The 21,326-nt window shown below is 43.9% G+C and overlaps 1 protein-coding gene across 7 annotated transcripts in view; it reads right to left on the minus strand.

Annotated features, from left to right (window-relative positions):
- Window positions 1-21,326, minus strand: part of ULK3 (unc-51 like kinase 3) — a 109,852-nt gene that overhangs the window by 33,135 nt on the left and 55,391 nt on the right. For 4 of the 7 annotated variants that reach the window (XM_085874855.1, XM_085874850.1, XM_085874851.1 and 1 more), the window contains one exon: window positions 16,871-17,298. In XM_085874855.1, coding sequence (XP_085730981.1) covers window positions 17,282-17,298 — 17 coding nt within the window. In that variant the 3' untranslated portion in view covers window positions 16,871-17,281. Of the gene's footprint in view, window positions 1-10,666; window positions 10,818-11,926; window positions 12,038-16,870; window positions 17,299-21,326 lie in introns of those variants that run through there. The other 3 variants (XR_015056459.1, XR_015056461.1, XR_015056460.1) reach the window with 3 other exon arrangements.

Consider the following 21,326-nt stretch of genomic DNA (forward strand, 5'->3'; position numbering starts at 1 on the left):
GTAAATATGAGTGCGCCCCCGGCATGTTTGTCTTAGCGCCGGCAATTTTATTTAAGTCGTCCGTGTGAGTGAGTTTGTTTAGGTAGTTACGCAGCCCTCAGGTTATTTATATTGGGGACACGAATACCATGAATGTCGCACTCAGGGATCCGTAGGTAAAATGTACTAGGGGAAAACTACACATGATGGCACACGAAAATTTGACGACTCGGGACGAGTCTGTAAAAAGGGGAGGGGGTAGTGTTGTGGTTACCAAATTCGCAAACCACCATTCAGGTCCCTTAGGTGAGATATCTCGGTAAGTACATGTGTAGTTAGGCCCAAACCCGTTGTCTAGTGGGAATACATGTCATTTATGCGTGCTGCGACTCTTCAGGATAGCCGTTTTTCTTTTACTATCTTTAATTTGGACCAACCGCCATTGTTACCACCACCAGTCACAACATCAACCACCAACCACAACGCCGCTTCACCACAACCGCCACGACCTTCACGTCACACCTCGCAACCGTCGCATCGCCACCGTTCTTGCTCCGCTTGTGGGTACCGGTGTTGGACTCGTGCAGGGCGCGCGCCGAACAGCGTGTACAAAATCACGGATTTTGTGCTTCAAAAACGGATCAAAAACGACACACGCCCACTTTTTGCCATCCAAACGGTGAGCGAGGGGCGAATTGGCCCCGCCCCCAGGGCGTTGGAGGGCGATCGATATATGCAAATTTATCGATCAAAAAGCATTCACGCCCACTTTTTCTCGGGCCAATGGGGAGCGAGGTGAAAGGTCGAAGGGAGGGGGTCAAAGATGAGAGGGCGAAGCCACGGGGCTGATATAAGCGACCGTGTTCGTCAGTCCAGTGAGTAGTAGAGTCGAGAAAAAAACAGAGAGTCAAGACTTCGCGGGCGGTGGAGTTGGCAAGAAGGAGCTGGTCGTCGTCGTGTGCGTTGGAGTCGGAGCGGAGGGAACGGAGCTGTGGAGAGGCGGCGAGGGCAGACGAGGGGGTGCTCGCGTCGTGCAGGGAGCTGCACCCCAGGGAGGCCGACAGCGCGACCCGGCCGAGGTGGAGACGCTCGTCGCGGGACAATAAAAATCCTCTATACCCCGAGCATCAGCAACCCCCTCCTGTTTCCCCCCGCGCTGAGATAGTGTGACCAAGGGGGCCCCTTTCCCACCCCCTACCAGACACTGTCCGCGAGGCCCGCGGAGTTGAGGCACCATCGCCGCTCCGCGTCTCATCACCAGACGGGTAGGCCCGACCCGGTCTCGGCCTCAGGCCCGCCTCATCTTTGAGGGTATTCTTTTCCTTGGTTTTGGGTATGTGTTGTCGGCGCCGTCTGTGAAGTAAAATTGTATAAGTGTTGCCGTGTGCTCGCGTAATCGGTAGTTGATCTGCATTGTCGCATTTGCTTTTTGTGTAAATTGCATTGTGTTTTTCTTTTCTGTGTGCTTTTGGTGGAATTGAATATGTGTGCTTTCCGTTCATCGCGAATAAATGTGCTTTGTGTTGAACTGTTTCCCGCTTCGCTTCGTCATTTCTTTCATTGAATCCTCATCTTGCTTCACGTAAAGGGTTGGTAGTGGGCTGAATACGCCCGATAATTAATCGAACCGTCGAGGCCGACGATAACACCGCTCGGTTATCCCGATAGTACGGAACGGGTCGCTTAAGTGGCCCGTGTCCGAAGTCGACCTGCGGCGAGGTGCGATCGCCCGGTCTACCCTCCGTGTGGGTACTTAGGTAGGTCGAATTTGGCGAGCAACCCTATCCCACGCGGGGGCCGATTGGCTCGATCGCGGTGAGACCGAAAGGTCCACCCGTGACTGGTTCCCGGCGTTAGTCCGAGAGGGTCACGACTGGATTGTCCGTCCGGTGGGCGACGTGCCGCGATTCGAGTTACGTGGCCGTCAGCACGCCGGCGGGCGCGAATCCGTAACAATATATATATATATATATATATATATATATATATATATATATATATATATATATATATATATATATATATATATATATATATATATATATATATATATACTTATATTCACCTGATGTTGCCTTATAGTCTTGTCCTATATAATCAGACTTTTTCCACCTTTATTTACACACAACTGTAAATAAATATTTACATATAATTGTAAACTGTAAAATTACACTTGTAATACCCTCCCCCACCTGGAGATGGCACTACATGACACATTTACATCAAGAATTTGCATCCAACCCCCCCCCCCCTCCTATCCCCATGTTCACAGGCAAAGATAAATTCACCCCTTCACATTAATTGGGCTCATGCTGACCCTATATAGCAAGTCTGGATGTAATCATCTCAGAACTGTAGAAGGAGTAGCATGACTAACACACAAACATCAGTCCATTAATGATAGGAAGGATTAAAAAAAATGGAGTGTCCATGTCATGTCAACAGTCAATAGCTGCACTTTGTGATAAGCTGTACATACACGAGTGTGTCCATGTTATCCCATGTCCATGTCATGTCAATAGGTGCACTTAGTGATATACTGTATAGTGTATATACACGAGTGTGTTTGTTCCTTTTACATTTCCAAGAAATTGTTTTCACACGAAAAAGGTCAACATCACAACAAAAACTTTCAATTATTATTAATCGAATTGATGTAAAAACATGAAATAATGACACTTTTGGCAATCAAGCATCACAAGTCAGGAGTCCTCCTCAAACCGGGAGAGGGCCAGAGCTTGGCTTGCACCTCTGCAATGCTTCTGAGATAGAACCCATTGCATTTAGATACTTAAACTTTGTACGAGCAGAGGTACCCGCACCTTGTGTGGAAGGAATTTAGAGTTCATAGATACAAGAAGATGATTTGTAATACTGCCCACCAACCGGGTGGTGCTATACAATACACATATACATATAGAAAATTGGGGTCTTCCCCACACCCTGAACAACCCCCTACCCTGTAGCTTTGAAAATGTTATCTTGCATCTCCATTTGCCAAGAGAATTCCAACGATATGCAATATGATGGCTTCACGACCGGTCACACCGATTCTATCGACAGACAAACAGACAGAAAATACAACTTTATATATTTATCGATACTGATAAAAGGGCAAACATTTGTCTCTGTCTCTCTGTTCAATGCATGGCCACATATTTTAAGTTACAAGCTCCAAACTCGGGGTACAAATACAACTTTGTGTGGGGGGTAACATAGGCTATGTGGCCGTGGCCTCACGCGGAGGTGTGGGGGGGGGGCGTATTCTCAATGTAAATATGTACCATGTAGTGTCACCTGGTGGTGGTGGCAGAGGGTATTACAATTTTCTTTTTTGCCTGGGCAATGCTGAAGTTAAAGCACTCATCACATGGGTAAATTTGTCCCCATTCCCTTCTTCCCCCCTGTAATGTCGTGATGTACAAACGATCAGACCGACCACGATGCATTCAACTTCACGAAGCTTTTATTGAGAACGCTCAACTCCATTCTGGTCCCATGTGTCGCGCATGCGCTAACAATCGGTAGCAGCAGCAGCAGCGTGCCATGTCCGGGTGAGCGGGGATGTCCCCGAGTGGGATCATGTGAACCCCCGGAGGTGGAGGGGGAAATGCAGCATGGATAAGGAGATGGCTTGATCCATGAGTTGTGGTTCTTTCCTTGGCTGAAGATGGGTGCTAAGAGACCAGGGGAGGCTCCGTTCAGTCTTTGAGACTTGCGAGTGTAGATAATGACCGGTGGTGGCGCACACATGCACATGAATTGTGATTACACATGCATAATTTACTTATACACTCACACACACACACACACACACACACACACACACACACACACACACACACACACACACACACACACACACACACACACACACCGAGACCTTGAGACCTGGGAGGGCTCCATTCCACCTTCTGAAACCCACATGTGGAGATAACAGCTGACACACATACACACTAATTTGCTCACAATATTTACAAAAGAGGATTTAAACAACTAAATTAACCATAGGCATGTTATTCTTAATACTTTATGACCAATAATGTTGGAAATTAATTCACCGAATTTATTAGCCCATAAGTGCTTTTTTGGGGGGGGGAATCTTTCCAAATTAATAATGTTTCATCGAATAGACATCAGGTTTAAATTGCGTTATTGAAATTTCCGCTCACTCATAAATTTTCCTTGGATTTGTTTTCCATACCATCAACTTTTATTTCAGAGAATTTATGGCAGAGGTTTGCTCAACAAACATATCACACGTACCGAGGGCCCAATGAACTTTGCAATCCATTTTGTCCCCCCATGAGGAAAACAGCTGGGTCTGAGCACAAGCTAAGCTGTCAGCACATCTGGCCCATTTTGCATTCACCAAAGTTCACCAACGGCACAATGACAAACTGGCTACACAGGGGACAGAGAAATATACACCAAGCTCATTAAACAGCACAAGGAGAGGCTTAGCCAGAATAGGGCAGCACCAAAAACCGACTTATCCTTCTTGCTCCTCCGTGTAACAGAGACATTTAAAACATTACCAACAGTCAATGTTTATAAAATTACATTCCACAGCATAAACCACACTGCAGGTGATTCCTTACTTTCATTTTCTTTTCGCTCACATTTGCACTGACTGGCTGTATTTATGATATGCAAGGGAATGCTTCTTCGGATCATTAATTGGATACTTACGGAGCAGTAATGTCAGCCATGAATTCGCTGAACGTATTAGCCCGTGAGCACACAGAAGGTTACGTTACATGTGTACGGGTTAAAACCACAACTGATCCAAGTGGGAAATGGAAACGTGCCAGGATAAATCCTAGTATGACCGACTATCTGCAAAATATACCATTTCGCAAATATCCTGACCGACGGATCAACAAAATGTACCATGATCTTGACAGTGACAGTGTTGGTGAAGCAGTTCCTTAAGCAAAGTTTATACTGGGTGGTTTTTGCTGCAGTCAGTCAGGACAGAAATTTGTAGAAAAATTTTCAGGGTGCTGGTGATAACACCTCCTCTTCGCAAAAGACAAGAGGGATCTTTAACACCCACCAACGACCAATGTGGGCAGACGAGACACCCGGCTTAACATCCATCCAAAGCATGAGACAAACATTGATGCCTCACCCTGCCTTCAAAACACCAAGATGACAGTTTATAGGTGGTTCAAGATTCGAACCCTGGCTAGGCAGCACAGAGGTGAGAGTGCAAAACCTCTAGGCCCTCGGTGTCCAATAGGATATTGATGCTCCCCAAACTTTTGGCAATCAGATCAGCGTATTCACCACATGTTTTGCTTCATACAATTATTGGTGTTTCGGGTTCTCTTTAAGTGTTTAAGAACATGGTCAATTTGAAAAATTGTATGGGAGGGGGGAAGGGAGGTTAAGTGGCCACCTTTCAAAGCATTCAATTTGAAGATTAAGAAAACGTTATCGATTTGAATTGGAGCACTACAATGTCAAGTCAGCTCAGGAATGGGAGCATGCGCCGGAGCAGCGCATCGCTGCGTCCACCCGTCTGGCCATCCCCCAAGCAAACGCCTGGCCTATCCCTATTGCCTTGAGATGCCGATCAACCTGCTGCAACCACGAGGCACGTGGTCCACCCGCTGGACTCCTCCACCCACAAGGCTCCCTCGTTGAGAGAATCCGGTGAGCAGGATCAGCATCAGGAAAACGAGCCACATATCCATACAGCCGCAGCTGCTGCTCACGGACTATGGAGTTTAACAAATCTCATCCGAGTCTCTTACAGCAAATGCTTGTTGGACACAAAAGTCTGACCAGCGATGGCAAAGGATTCTCTGAAGATACCTGGTATCGAAGAAGTTAAGACTCCATCTCAGATCCTTGGTCAAAGTCCAAGTCTCACATCCATAAAGCAAGACTGGAAGCACCAAGGACTTAAAGACTTGGCCTTTCATCCTCCTGCATTGGTACTGAGAGTGCCACGTCCCATGATCCAGTGAATCCATGACTCCCCAGGCCCGATCCAGATGACTATTGACTTCTGGCTCACAACATGGGAAGACATGAATATCATTGTCAAGGAAGGTGAATCTCTATGACTGCAACATCCTCACCACAAACAGAAATAGATAAGATAGGAGCATCCAAGATGTCATCAGTGAAAGCCAGGATCTTAGTTTTTCCCCAAGAAACCCATAATCCCAGCAGCTCCGACTCCTCGTTCAGTGCCTGGAGGCCCCCATAAGAATATCGAGCATCTATGCAAAGAAGACTGCATCATCTACAAAATCAAAGTCAGAGATCTTGACATTCCCAAACGATGCACCGCAGCTTGATCTCTCAGACATCCTCCTGAGAATCCAGTCCATACAAACATTGAAAAGTGTGGGGGGCCAGTACAAACCCCTGAAACAGCTCCAGTCATGACTGGAAAGTCAGACATGAAACCACCACACCTCACAGCACTCTCAGTACCCGAGTATAGCTAAGAGATCAAATTGATGAGTTTTCGTAGCACCCCCCGAAGACCAAGAATCCTTCAGAGGGCATCCTCATTCACTGAATCAAATGCTTTGCAGACATCAACATGGGCCTCAAGGAGCCCATGTTGAAATTCGCCTGTATTTAGTGAGAACATGAAGAGCAAGGATACGGTCAGTCATTGACCTCTTTGTTGTAAAGCCTAACTGGTCTGGGCGCTGGTGCTCAAGCAAAACAACCCTATCAGGAATTATCAAAGGAAAAACCTTGCCCAGCACTGAGAGCAGCATCACCCCTTGGAGGTTGCTGCAGTCCTGGTGATCACTCTTCCCTTTCCAGAGAGGAACAACAAGGCCCCTCTTACAGTCATTTGGGATGATGCCTGTATTCCAGGCAGAGCAGAGAACTGCATGCAATGACATGAGTACAGCATTTCCATCAGCCTTGAGAAGTTCAGGATGGATGCCACAGTTCCCAGCAGCTTTACCTCGTTTCATCTGGTCCGTCACAGCCTGTGTTTCCACAAATAAAGGCAGTTCACAGTTAAATGAAGTCAGAAATAGGGATAGTGACACTCTTGACATCCAACTCAACATCGGTGGGTCAGCCTGGTGCAGCTGCTCAAAGTAATCAGCCCAGCGGGCCTTCACTTTAGACTCCTCAGTCAAGAGCTCACCAACCTCTGCTCTAACTGCAGTGAACCGAGGGACAGGCTTCAAGGAATGCAATTCATGAATTCCTCTGCAAGCGGGGTGAGAATCATCTGACCACAGGTGATGCCCTACCCCTTCACAGATTCCTCGCACATATGCCTCCTTGTCTGTCCTTAGTGAATGTTCGGGTTTATGCCTTAGCTCTTTAAAGAGCTCAGCTTTGCCATCAAGCCTGGCCCTGCAACTCTGGCCAATGGCATCCTGTGTCCCTTGGGGGACATAGTTCTTCTTCTCCTTACGGTGGGTTCCAAAACAACCACTTGCAACATCAAAGATAGTAGTCTTTAAGGCACTCCACGACTTCAGGATCCTCTGGAACACTTAGACCCCCAAAATTCCCACTCAGGCTGTTTGCAAACTCCTCAGCTACCCTCTCATCCTTGAGCTTACCAACATCCAGCCTCGGCTGGGATGGTACAATTCTCCCAGATTTGAGCTGCAACTTCAGAGTTGTTACAACAAGCAAGTGGTCGGTATTGAAGAACTGAGCACTCTGGTAGACCTTTCAGTTCTGAACCATCCCCAGTGATCATCAAGGAGCACATGGTCAATATCCTTTGCCACACCCCCAGCATTGGAATACCAAGTCCAGTGATGAGCCTGTGGGCGCTTCAACCACGAAGTAACCACTCCAAGTCCACGATTTCTTGCAAAGTCAAGGAACTTGGTGCTATTCTGGTTCACAGTTCCAGACTCATGGGGACCAATACATGCCTCATAAACATCCCCATCAGTGCCAGTCAATGAATTGAAATCCACCAATACTAGAAGAGTACCTCACCTGGGGCACTCATTAACCACAGACACGAGCACAGCATAGAATGACTCCTTCACTGTGATATCACTCACCTCAGTCAGAGCATGTATAGAGACCAGGGAAATGACACCCAAGGAGTGATGAATCCTCAGTTGCATAATACGCTTGTTGACCAGTGTTACCTTAAGTATCATGGGAATCAGCTTATTGGACACAGCTGTAGCAACTCCTTGGGCATGGTAACCATCAGAGCGACCAGACCAGTAGAAGGTGTAACCACCCGCCATGATCTCCTCACTCTTCGGTCTCTGAACCTCAGAGAGTGCTGCAACACTGATGATATTCAAATGCTGCAGCCCAGATGATAGCCGAGACAGGTGATCATCATCTCTTCGAGTGAGGACATTCAGGCACCGATCCAAAGGGACTGCCTCAGGTTAACCAAAAGAAACTGCAGTCTGGTGGACGACACCTCAGCACCACCCCGACACACCACCACAACCTGACCCAGGAAGGTTACCCCGTGCTTTTCCTCCCATTTTCAAAGAATGGGGGTCCCAAAGTCTTTGCCCCAATCCTGTCATCTGGTAAGCTGCACTGCAAAGGTTAGGGATAGTAACATATCCTGCACAGGAGGTACTCCCACAGAGTGGGTTTTCAGTTTTGTGTGTTGCAGAATGAAGTGTTTTACGGTGGCTGAAGTGAAAATCCTGCCACCAACCTCATAGAAAAAGGTAACGCAACTACAGGACATCTGCAGACACAGCTGGGCACCAGATATGGATGAGCGTTGGCTCACAAGGAGCTCCTCCACCCTTTGATGTGGGAATATGAATTACCATTAAATATAACTAAACGGTTACAGAATCCGCATTAAAAGGAAAAGTTATTTTAAAAATGTATTGGTATCCTTATAAAACTGGTTGGTATAATTATAAATCAACATGGTGAAACAGCTTAATTACCTACGGGAATGAAATGACGGTGTCTGTCACGTTTCCTACCTCCTCCTCTTCCACTTCACAGCATCGTCTCCAAACGTCTTTGGAATCATTAACAATATCTGGGAATCCTGATCGGTCCAGTCCAAAAAATATCAAATGGATTGTTACGAATTCGCGCCCGCCGGCGTGCGGACAGCCACTTTTTAGCCGAATCGCGGCCGTACGCCCACCGGACGGACAATTCAGTCGCGACTTTCCGGAACAACGCCGAAAACCAGTCACGGGTGTGCTCCAAGCGCACACCACGGCCTCGTCAATATTCTACCGGCGCGCGACAGGGTCAATCGCCGAATTGTCGATATACCTAATTATTCGCACGGGCAGCCTACCGAGAGACCGCACCTCAGCGAGGTCTGCTCGGACATGAACCGCTTAAGCGGTTCGTTCCGTTCTAGGATAACCGAGCGGGGTGTTATCACGAGGCCTCGCTGGACCCGATTCTTTTATCGGCTATTAAAAAGCCCGCTACCATTCCGAAATGCAATATGGCGTTTCAATGGGGAAAATGACACGACGAACAGGTTCACATTCAAATAAGCACATTTATTATTTCCCACACGTATACAATCAAGCAATAAATTGGTGAAACACGCATGCAGTTGATTTGTAATGAATGCGGGACGAGATCAAGACGCGAACAAGGCGAAGTGCTACAACCATCTATAATTAATCATGTACAGTCACTTAACAGTTTCTCCACTTAACGGGACACGGCGCCACAACTTCCACACAAATAAAAGCAAGGAAAAGACCCCCTTAAAGACAAGGGGGTCAGACTGGACCCCTTAGGGTCTTTATGTCCAAGGAGCTTGGTTGACCGAAGGAACTCCAAGAGGCCGCCGCAGGTTACCTCCACCCTCATGGTGACTTGCTTGGGCGTCCCTCTTGGACCCTCTCCAGCTCCTCACCGACTGCGGGGACCCCAGACTCCAGCGCGGCTACCCACAACTCCACACTCTCACACGAGACCAGACCTCCACCGAATGACTTCCACTCGCTTCTCGACGACCTCCACTCGGTTCTCCTCGACGACACACACACACTTCGCTGCGTTCAGCGCTCGCTTTTAACACCATGGCCTTCGCCCTCCCACTCGCCCCCTCCCTTTCAGCACGCATGCAAAGCTTCCAGAAGCAGGGCTTTTTGCTCACCGAATCGGGGCCTTTCTTTTGCCTTTGCCATAGCTTTCGTTTTTTCCGCACGTGTTTGTCGTTGGGGGGAGGGGTGAGGCCGTCGTCCGTTCTCCCCCGATGAATGCCAAGCTTCTTGCAACCGTGCTGAGGTGGAAATGCGGTGGTGGTGTGGTTGGCGTTATGGTGGCATGGCTGGCGTTTTGTGGTGGCCTTGTTGGTGGTGTGACTGGCGTTTGTTTTGGTCGTGAGGGTGGTGAGGCTGGCGTTCATGGTGGTAGTGAGGGTGGTGTGGTTGGGCGGTGGTGGTTAAGATGGTTGTTGTGAAGGTGGCTGTTCGTTGTCTGTGGGGATGTTGGCGGTTGACGAGAAGGTGGTTGTGGTGATCATGGTTGTTGTGGTTGGTGGCGCTTTGTGGTGGAAGTAATGGCGGTTGGTCCAAAATAACGATAGTAAAAGAAAAACGGCTAACTCAAAGATCACAGCCCGGGTGACATTAATAATTCCCATTAGACAACGGTGGGGAAATCTAACTGAACACGGACTTATCAGCATAACTGAACTAAGGACCTATATGGTGTTCTGCGAATTTCCACAGCCGTAACAATATCATTTTGTTCTCACCTCTCAATGATAAAGAAACACATTTAAAAATTCCAGGATCTGGAATCGGATTTGAATCTTCACCAAAATCTAATCAATTGGTCCTTGTTTCATGAGCAATCCACCCAGCAGGTTTGGTACAAAGCCATCGACAACCTTTTGAGATATCCTGCTAACAAACGGACACACAGGCAGTCATGAATGAAAAGTGAAAACACAACTTCCTTCCACATTCAGTGGGTGGAGATAAAAGTAGAAGTTTATTATAGATTTGAATATTAAAACGACTGGGTGCCGGTCAGATAGATCACTGATATCTGCAGGTATTGCTGTCAGGTTAATGGAAGTCATTTGTTCTCGAGTAATTTAAAAAATAGCAATTTAACCTTTGTCAACATAGAATTAGCTCAGAATAATATTGGGTGTACGGGCAACCGCCATCTGACGATTGATGTGCCAACGCAACTGTTTAATTTTAAAATTAAATAAAAAATTAAATAAAACAACAAAAAATAAAAATAAATAGAAAAAAATTGCCACATGTGGCGAGTGGTGAATGTATTTGACAACCCTGCTCTTGGCCATCCTGTTGACTTTATAAAGGAGACAAAGGGCCATGTACTCTGACATGCTACCCCTAATTTGCACAGCGATAAATAAATAAATACATACAAGTAAGAGAGAAGATATATATTTTCACAAAAACAACTCGTCTCATGGTAATTGTGTCAATGTTATATTTTATAATCATATCTATGCAAGATCAAAATTTTCAAATTTTCACCATTCCTCTCTTTTGCTTTAATTATTCAACAACAAACAAGAAGTGGAAAAGAAAACAAATGTTTGAAAAACCTTTGGAATTTCACTGCAAAACAGCGATAAGATCAAGATCACGTCGAGCTGTAAAGGGAGAAATGAGTTTCTGCCAACTTCATAATCTGAAAATTATCTCCCCGTGCTTGGGTCACAAGATGTATAAAGTCGATAGAGAAAATCCAAGCAGCCAACAGAAGATATTTCACCAAATACGGAATAATAGCAAATATTTCTCCCACGATACGGGTACTCCATGGAACGCTCTCGCATTCACGATTTTTACACCAACAGAGAACTCTGCTCGGATTAGAAAATAATAAAATAATTTTAAAGGGAGTAAACTAGAACAGGGGCATTGCTTTTAGACAGAACTCACCTTCAATTGGTTAAAACAAAGTACAAGTGAGTTAGGAAAAAGCCACTGTTTTGCTTTTTCCTAACTTTTTCCTAACTGGTGCTCACCAGATTAAAAACTTTTTTTTTGCATTTTCTTCCTTGGATCTTGTGTAGATGGGTTGGTGTGGTGTTCGTACAGGCATGGTGGGCTGATGGCCTCCACTTGCGTTGGATTTCCTTGTTTCCTTGTTTTATTTTTTTCAAAAACCCAAAGGTACAGAGAGAGAGAAAAAAAAGTCAGATGACTTTTATAGTTTTAAAAGGAGTTTTTACCCATGGCTTCGCTGACAGATTTAATCGGAAGACAACATGTTATACCTCAAACATTCTGCTCTATTCACTTTATCATTTGCCCGAGGACATCATCCATCTGCTCGGAAGTCGGCTAACATCACCTTCATCAGCCAACTTCTTCTTCTTCTTCTTCTTCTTCTTCTTCTTCTTCTTCTAAATAGCCAACTTCTTCTTCTTAATGGCCATAATTATGCCGACAGTATGTTTTTGCAGGTTTGGATGGGGGAAGCTTGGCTGAAGTTGTTCATGAACCGGCTGGCCGGGCTTGACATTCGACTAAGGTGAGTGCAGGGATTTGTAATTTGGCCAGGGTAGTGGCGATAGCTCACCGACTCTGTGCGAAGGACACCGTGGGATCTTTAACGTCCACCAGCTAATGCCAACAGACGGGACACCTAGTTTAATGATGGCACACACCCTGCCTGTGGAAGCACCAGATGAGTTTTTAGCTGGGCCAAGATTCAAACCCAGGCTAGACAGCTTAGAGGTGAGTGTGCATACCTCGAGGCCATTCTGCCTCCCATCTTTATCAACCAACCTTGTTGCTTACATATGGTGCTCAAAAAAACCTACAACGGCACTCTTCGACGTCACGATGTCAACGGATATGCCTCCACACACATTAGTACATCATTATATATACAGTACTTGCACCTAGTTTTACTTCAATCCCTGAAGACAGATTAAAAAATTAAATAATTCTGGCTGCCAAACCATGTGTCCATCCAGGTTGAAATTTAAAACACACCTTCCCCATCATTACTATATCATAATTGTGAGTTTCACTTCGATCGATGCAGTGGTTCAAGAGAAATAATTTTTTTAAGATTTTCTGTTCAATCCAATATGGCTGCCAGACCATGTGATCTATCAATTGTTTGTGAACACCCTGATATCCCCAAGGCTTGGAGAACATGTGGGTGAAGTTTCGCCTCGATCTGACAAGCCGATTCGAAGAAGATTTTTGAAGGTTTTCATGTTAAAAGTAATGGCTGCCAAACCACATGACCAGTGACATCATCAATTTTTCCCCCCTCGTTTAATTTAGCCCGAGATGACCCTCAAAATTTTTCATACTGATCGGTTAAAGCGTTCGACGTATGCAGTTATGACTTCATCAACTATATATATATATATATATATATATATATATATATATATATATATATATATATATATATATATATGCCCATATCACATGTACTTCTCATGGAGAGGACTTGACATGTGCCAAGGTTTTATTTTTATTTTTTCCAAGGAGCAGTTGCTTTTTTTCTTTTTTGTATGCACTGTCGAGGCTCATATGAGAGCTAACACACAGAACATACCATAAGGGGAGCAGGAGACAAGAGGGACAGGAGAGGGAAGGAAAAAACAGTGTGGAACAGAGACATGAGGAGATCTGTGGAAGGGAGAGGGATGGGGTGGGGGTACATGGGGTAAACAAGATGGACACTACAGGAACTTCCAGGTCCTTACACGACAGGCACTTTCAGGAAGGAAAGTAGGGAATTTGAAGGATTTGGCTTAAGGGTGGATTAGCGGGGGTAGAAAAGATCATGGTTTTGGATGGGGGAAGATAAGAGGTGGTGGTGAACAGCTTCTTTGAAGACCTGGAGGGAAGAATGGGATTGAAGAGAGTGTGGGAGAAGGCAGGAAAAAAAGAGGAATGAAAGAGTGAATGCGAACAGTGATTCTTGATTTTGGTAGTTTTACCAGAAAGGGGTTGCTGGTGGACCTGGAGCGCCCTGCATAAATATGGGTGGGGGACATATCTCAGACAGAGCAGGGGGCGGCAGGCCGGAGAGGAGACGGTAGAAGACAGAAAGACCACCGACCTGCCTACGGTGAGAGAATGAGAGACCCAAACCTTCAGCCTCATCGTGGGATATACCAATGATCCTAAATGCCTTGGTTTCCACAGCGTGAAGCCGAGAAAGGTGAGAGGCAGGAGCACCAGCCCAAAGGAGAGAGCAGTACTCCATGAGGCTGCAGACGAAAGCTATGTAAGTGGTGTGTCAGGTGTGTCAAGGAAGGAATTTGTACGATGGAGGATGCCCAGTCAACGACTGGCTTTGGAGGCCAGCTTGTAAATATGGCTTTCCCAGGAAAGATCATGGCAGATAGTGAGACCCAGAAGCTTGAATGAAAGGACTTCTTCAAGAGGATTGTCGAGAAAGTAAATCGGGGGGGGGGGGGGGGTTCCAAATGGTCCTTTCTGAGAGACATAGTGAGAGTGTGAGATTTGTTAGTATTGAAAGACATGTTCCATGTGTTGAACCAGTTTGAGATTTTATCCAGATCTGCAGTGAGAGAAGAAGCTGCTGCTTGCCGATATGATGGATGACAGATGGTGCGACAAAAGGCGGAGTCATCAGCAAAGAGATAAAGAGGATTTTCCAGTCAGAGAGTTCATTGATGAAAACCAGAAAAACAACAGGGCCCAGAACGCTGCCTTGAGGAACTCCAGCCTGGACAGGAAGAGAGGATGAGAGAATTCCATTTAGGGCCACACGTTGACTGCGACAGGAGAGGAAACCTGCGAGCCATGAGTGGAGATGCCCTTCGATACCATGGGAAGAGTATGGGGAGCAGGGCAGGGTGCCAGACCATGTCAAAAGCACACAATACAGTCGAGTATGTCGAGGGAGATGGCTCTGATTTCATGTCTGGCATTGAGGATCTCCATCCAGTGTTGGGTGAGCAGAATCAGCACATTCAGGGTAGAGTGACCGAGTCTGAATCCAAATTGATGATCGTAAATGAAGCCATTCAAGAAGAGGAAGGATTTAATGTCGGAAGCAAAGACGGATTCCATAACATTGCTGATGATTGGGAAAAGGCTGATTGGTCTGTAGTTGCAGGGATCTGTTTTTGCACCTATGTTATGCAGAGTGGTAATGTTTGCTGATTTCGAAGCTGATGGAAGACGACCTTGAGCAAATGAGAGGGTGAATAGAACAGAGAGACAGTGAGCAAGAGCAGCAGAGCAGGTTTTTAGGACACGTGGGCTGATGCCGTTTGGACTGTTTACAGAATTTGAGTCGAGGTTTTGAAAGAAAGCTCTCCACCTTGTCAGGAGCTATTCCACAGTTTTGGAGATACAGAGGTCCAATGTTTTTCCTTTTTTCCAACATAGCCAATGACATAATTATCAATTGAACATTCCACATGAGTAGTCACACCTATGGTGAAAATTGTGTCAATCGGATAAACAGTTGCAGATAAAATCGAGAAAATTAGCATGGACGGACATATATATGTACGTACGGAAGGACGGACAACCTGAAAGCATAATGCCTCCAGTGACTTCGTCATTGGCAGCATTAAAAAATGATAATAATAATAATAATAATAATAATAATAATAATAATAATATCACATCCACTTCGCTGTGAAGATCAGTGTTGGATGCTTTGGTTTTAACCTTCACTTAAAATGAGTGAAATTAAACATTTTGAAAATTTCAAATTATTCTCACTCATATTTCAACATCACTGAAATGTATATAGTCAAGTTGTTTAAACTTTCATCTCCAAGACTATTTGTAATACCAGACATCACCAGATGGCACTGTATCATACACATTTATATCGAGAGAACTGGGGTCTTCCACCTATGCTGAACCTCCTCCCCCAGATATGCTTCCAAGACAAACCATATTTGGGATACCCTTATGCAAAATTTGGTTATATTTGGTTCAGTAGTTTTTGAAGTGTTTATAAACAAACAAACAAAACAAATTAACTTTTACATTATAGATAAACAATAAATATACACACTCTCGTGTGCAGCCTTGAGACTGCTGGTTGCATCATTGGTTAGGGACGCAGCTATGCCGCTGATGCAGTGCCCCTATTATCAGTACACTAACGCTCATTTCGCTTACCTCAGAAGGATGACAGACTGAGTCAACCCCACCTGGTGTTAATTCATGACAGGGTTCAAACTCAGGACCCAAAGATCCCAAGCCAGCCACCTGAACTACTAAGCCAACAGCAGGCTTAACAATAAATGTAAACAGGAAATATAGTTTGCAAAGAACAAATAAGTAAACAACAAACATTTTATAAGAGTTTGTAGCATTTCGCACAAACGATCTGATTTTAGTTTTTCTCTGGAAGATTGAGGCTCATGGAAAAGTGCAGTGATGGAGAGTATGAAGAGTGTGTGGCAGTGGAGTAACAGTTGGACACAATAAGCAAGGAAATGAGTGGATAAGAAGAAGAGAGGTGGGAAGGAAACACTGCAACCTGTAAGGAAAGGGGGTTGGCTTCGGTAAGGTTGATAGGGGTAGGTAGGATTGTGCGTAAGGATGTTCCTGTCAGTGAAATCAACAGAACATTGATCGAGGTATGCTAACCGCCGTGGGAAACAAGGAGAAGCTGACATTTCAGGCGATAACCCTTCATCGGAGCAAGAGATGGCCAGTTAGCATACCTCAAAGTTCTCTTGATTTCACCAATTGTTCAACCCGTCCACCGACACAGATCGACACAAGCCTTCAACAGCAAGACTAGTTATTCATTCTACAAGGATGTTACTATACTTTACCAAAATGAAAGGGCTGTAATAAGTTAACTTGTCTTCTTTAATCTCCAAAAATGTCTTTCAACCACTTACTTCACTGGACATCCTCCTTTATACATTGCAAATAGTCATGCTGAGTGGGTTATTCAATGCATTTTCATGGACTCAAGAAAATGAAGATTGAAATTTGGTGAAACAACCGAGTTCAACTCTTTTATTTGGTTGTAAATCGGCAAGCTCTCATGAACACATTTTGGGTAGATTATGCATACAGATATTTGTCAACATTCCAACAACTTAAACACAGAGCCGGTGGAGTTTCACTCCAGCAAGTCAAAAGGTCCAAAGAGGAAAAAATAATAATAATAATAATAATAATAATAATAATAATAACAACATGGATAATACAATTGTAGGAAGTATGTGGTAAGAGTTGAAAGTTGAAAATTAAAAATTTCCCCACGGAGTAAATCCTTCCTCATCAGCAATAGATTAAAGTGAAAATAAACATACCCGAAACAGTTTACCCGAGAACAAATATCAGTGTCATGTGCAAATGTTTGACGTCTGGAATCGACGAGGTCCGCCTTAAGGTCTTTACTGGATGCTGCATGCTGGAACAAAACAGTCACACAATCAATGGTGTCAATACTGAAACTTGCAATGAAAGCAGTCATTGTGATCAATGAACAAACAAAATACATTTAACATCAGTACGCAGTGACTGATCGGAATAAGACAGGGAAAACGAAAATGGCAAAATATCAAAAGGTCAAAAACTAAATGTTGTTATTGGCAAATGAGGCTGGGATTAAATTTTGAATTCAGCCGGATAGTTAAATAATTTTCTGAATCATGGTTGTGCCACTGATGTAGTGCCGCTGCACATTCGGGCAGGAATTTGGAACTTGTTCAGGGTGCCAGTGATAACTCGCCTCCCCTTTGAAAAGACACCCTGGGATCTTTCATGGTTACCAACGAGTGCAAGGACACGTGACACCCGGCTTAATATTCATCCGAGGGATGACACATCCGAAAAAATAAAAAAAATTAAAACCACGTGCCAGAAACAACAACCACACAGGCCGTTCCTTCACTCTCATGTGCTCGTACGTGCGTGGCAGTACATGCAAAAAAAAAAAAAAAAAAAAACCTTCAAACAACCACACAGGCGGTTCCTTCGCTCTCGTAAACAATGACTGGATTGGGGCATTGTGTTTATCTATAAATGTGCATAAGAAATCGAGAAAATTATAATCCAGCAAGTCATCACTATCCGGAAGTCCATACGTTGTAACCCGTAATGGGGAACGCGCTTGAACTTGGCCATAACTTGGGAACCACTTGTCTGATTAATTTCAAACCTTTTGAAAGGCAAACAAACAGAGATTGCTGGAATTATAGACAGATAGAAGATAGATACTCTGGGTGCAAAATGCCAAGCAAGGTGTCCTGTCATTGGTAACTAAGGCGCCCTTTCCCCATCGGCCACGCCTACGCAGCAACGTGTCCTGTCATTGGTTTGGTAAATAAATGGCCATAACTTGGGAACCACTTGTCCGATTAATATCAAACCTTGAAAAGGCACATACTCAGGTCCCCAGCAATATACCTGGCAAGTTTCAATTAGATCGGACCAGTGGTTGTCGAGAAACAGTGGTCACAGACACGCACGCACACACGCACACACGCACACACGCACACACGCACACACGCACACACGCACACACGCACACACGCACGCACACACGCACACACGCACACACGCACACACGCACACACACGGAATTATCGATAGACATAGATTTCATTAGTCAAAAATTTTTCTCATCTTCCCTCCTTTACAGTCCTTTTACTCATTTATACTTACCATCCTATTTTTATTCCCATGTCCTTTCGTATTTTGATGGCTACCTTTTTGCATGTTTACAATTATGCATTTAACAATTCATTCCAGCAGCATTATCGGAACCCTTATCATTTTGCATGCTACTTACTTGTATTGATGTTTGTCTTTATTTCGTCTGTCTGTTATTAGTGTGTTTCTCGCTTTTCGAAAATGGAAAAGGAATCAGTTTAAGAAAGCAAATATTGTTTTAAAATTTAAAAAAAAAATGTGGAAGGATAAAGAAAAGCTGCAAGAAAAAGTTGGTTTCTGACTCGTGATACAACGAACCCAGGTTCAAATCCCACATTATATGTGTTTCTCCATTGTCTACTCATGTCCTTGAAATTCACGTAAAAGTACACTGATGTATACCGTCTTAGTCAAACATGTGATACATGTACAAGCTCCACTTTGAGCCAAAGATCACTGCAAAAAACAAATAATGATGATAATAACAACAATTAAATTATTATCACCCTTAAAAAAGAGAATGTATGAGCCTCCACCCTACCATTCCCTACCCCTCCCCATCATCCCCCAAAAAGCAACAGACATAAACTATAACCAAACAGTATTCAGTTAAAGAGCATCCATGCATTCAGTCTGTTCAGCTTTACTGAACATTTTTGAAAGAGGAACTCCCTTTGGCTGGCCATACCACACGGCAATTTACCGAACATGGGGAATGCAATTCCGAATTTTCAATTCAAGGTTTTCCTGACAGCTTGTCGATTCTGTGATCCACAAACTGTGCTGTTTTGGGGGTTTAATGAGGGGGATTTACCAACATTATCATAATCATCTCATCATATTTGTGCATCAGAGGGCCTTTCAATCCAGCTAAATCCATCTGAATCTGTCTCCATCCATTTCAATTGAAATCAAATCGTAATTTTCATTCCGCAATGTTACTGGCAAGCAAATATCTTTCAATTTGTGTGTTGTTTTTTTTTTTTTCCACCGATACTGCCACAGCCTTAGTGAAAGCAGTCTACTTCATTAATTAAAAAAAATTCTGTTAACTAGCAGCATTCATCTTTGTTCCAACGACTGTGTATGCTATTGTTCCATGTTGAGAACCTCTCCATCACTTTGTCACGCTCCATCACTGCAATGAGCAATATGAGAATTTCACATCGACATTCTCACCAATTCTTGGGTGTTGCTTTGCACATTTTCTACAGTAATTAGCATAATAATCAACTTGCTGTCTGTCAATACAAATTTGATTAAAAAGAAGAAACAAAAAAAAAAAAAGATAAGGATGATATAAATTTCTCTGAAGATGAATATTTGTGAAAATTAATATTCCAGGAACATATCTATCTGCTCGTCTCAATAAGAGTACACTGTCTAACTTGACTTTCATGTGAGGTTTGATTATTTGTATGTCCTTATGTATATACAGGGTGTGGCATCTACACTAATGAGTGTGTGTGTGTGTGTGTGTGTGTGTGTGTGTGTGTGTGTGTGTGTGTGTGTGTGTGTGTGTGTGTGTGTGTGTGTGTGTGTGTGTGTGTGTGTGTGTGTGTGTACTCCATAACTCCAAAACCATCAACCCTAGCATACATACTAAGAAAACTCCAAGGAAGTGCATGAATGAAAATTGGGTGTTTGGGTTAATTAAAAAAAATCCCTTTTGAAGATAATTAACGGCCTTATTTAATTACATCCTTTATCAGGCACATCCTCGGCCACCTCGCTCTCAAAGGGTCTGAAGGCGCATCCTGGGTAACCTTGCTGGGGTCTGAAGCCACCATTTTTTAGGGGCCTGCTCAACCATGCCTTGACTTGAAACAGGCTGCAATGATTTCTTCACAATAGTTTGTTTTTCACTTGACTCACTCATATTATTAAATGCGTGATCATCATAGCTACGAAACGCGAAATACATCGCAATACTTATAAATGCCCAAAGACACCAGGGTTTCTTACTTTATTTCATTTCCGCACATGCGATAACCGCGAAAATCTCTTAAACTAAGCCGAATTACAAATATTAGGCTCTAGAATCAAACTTAGCAGCAGTTCTGACGACTAAAAAAATGTTCAATCATCTATTGTGGATATATTTGATATTTTGGGCATCTCTGGGAGGTGTGTGTTTAATGACAGTTCAGTGATTGCTAATCACGAGCCAAGCGAGCCAAGTGAGCCAATCCTTATCAACCATTTAATTGCAGTGTTTAAGCCACTTGGCGAGTGCTCTACAATATTTGCACTGTCAATGAATACTGTATAACAATCGACTTGAACAATGTCCATTGGCCACTCGCCTGGGATGGTCCCGTGTTGTTCTGCGGTCAATTCTACATAGATAAATTCAAAAAAAATAAGAAACCTTTCGTTAACATCATGGCAGGAGAGCCGAGAGGTACACACACTTACTCTAAGCTGTCTCGCCTGGGTTTGAATCCTGACTAAGTTATAAGCTGTCATCCCGGTGTTTTACAAGCAGGGCGATTCATCAATGTGTGTGCCGTTAAACTGGGCATCACGTCTGCCAAAATCCCCCTCCCATTAATATTCCCATCAGCGAAGCAACTGGTTGCATTTGTTACATATATATATATATATATATATATATATATATATATATATATATATATATATATATATATATATATATATATAGTATAAAATGTGACACATTTGTAATGTATATATTTTTAAGAAATATCTGTATAATTAATTATTTGTGTTTGTGGGTTACAGGTGAAGCCCTGAAGATTTGAACAATGGAGCATTATTACA

This window comes from Eptatretus burgeri, chromosome 3, assembly GCF_056783735.1.
Source record: "Eptatretus burgeri isolate ZD-2024b chromosome 3, Ebu_testis_v1, whole genome shotgun sequence".
NCBI lineage: Eukaryota > Metazoa > Chordata > Myxini > Myxiniformes > Myxinidae > Eptatretus > Eptatretus burgeri.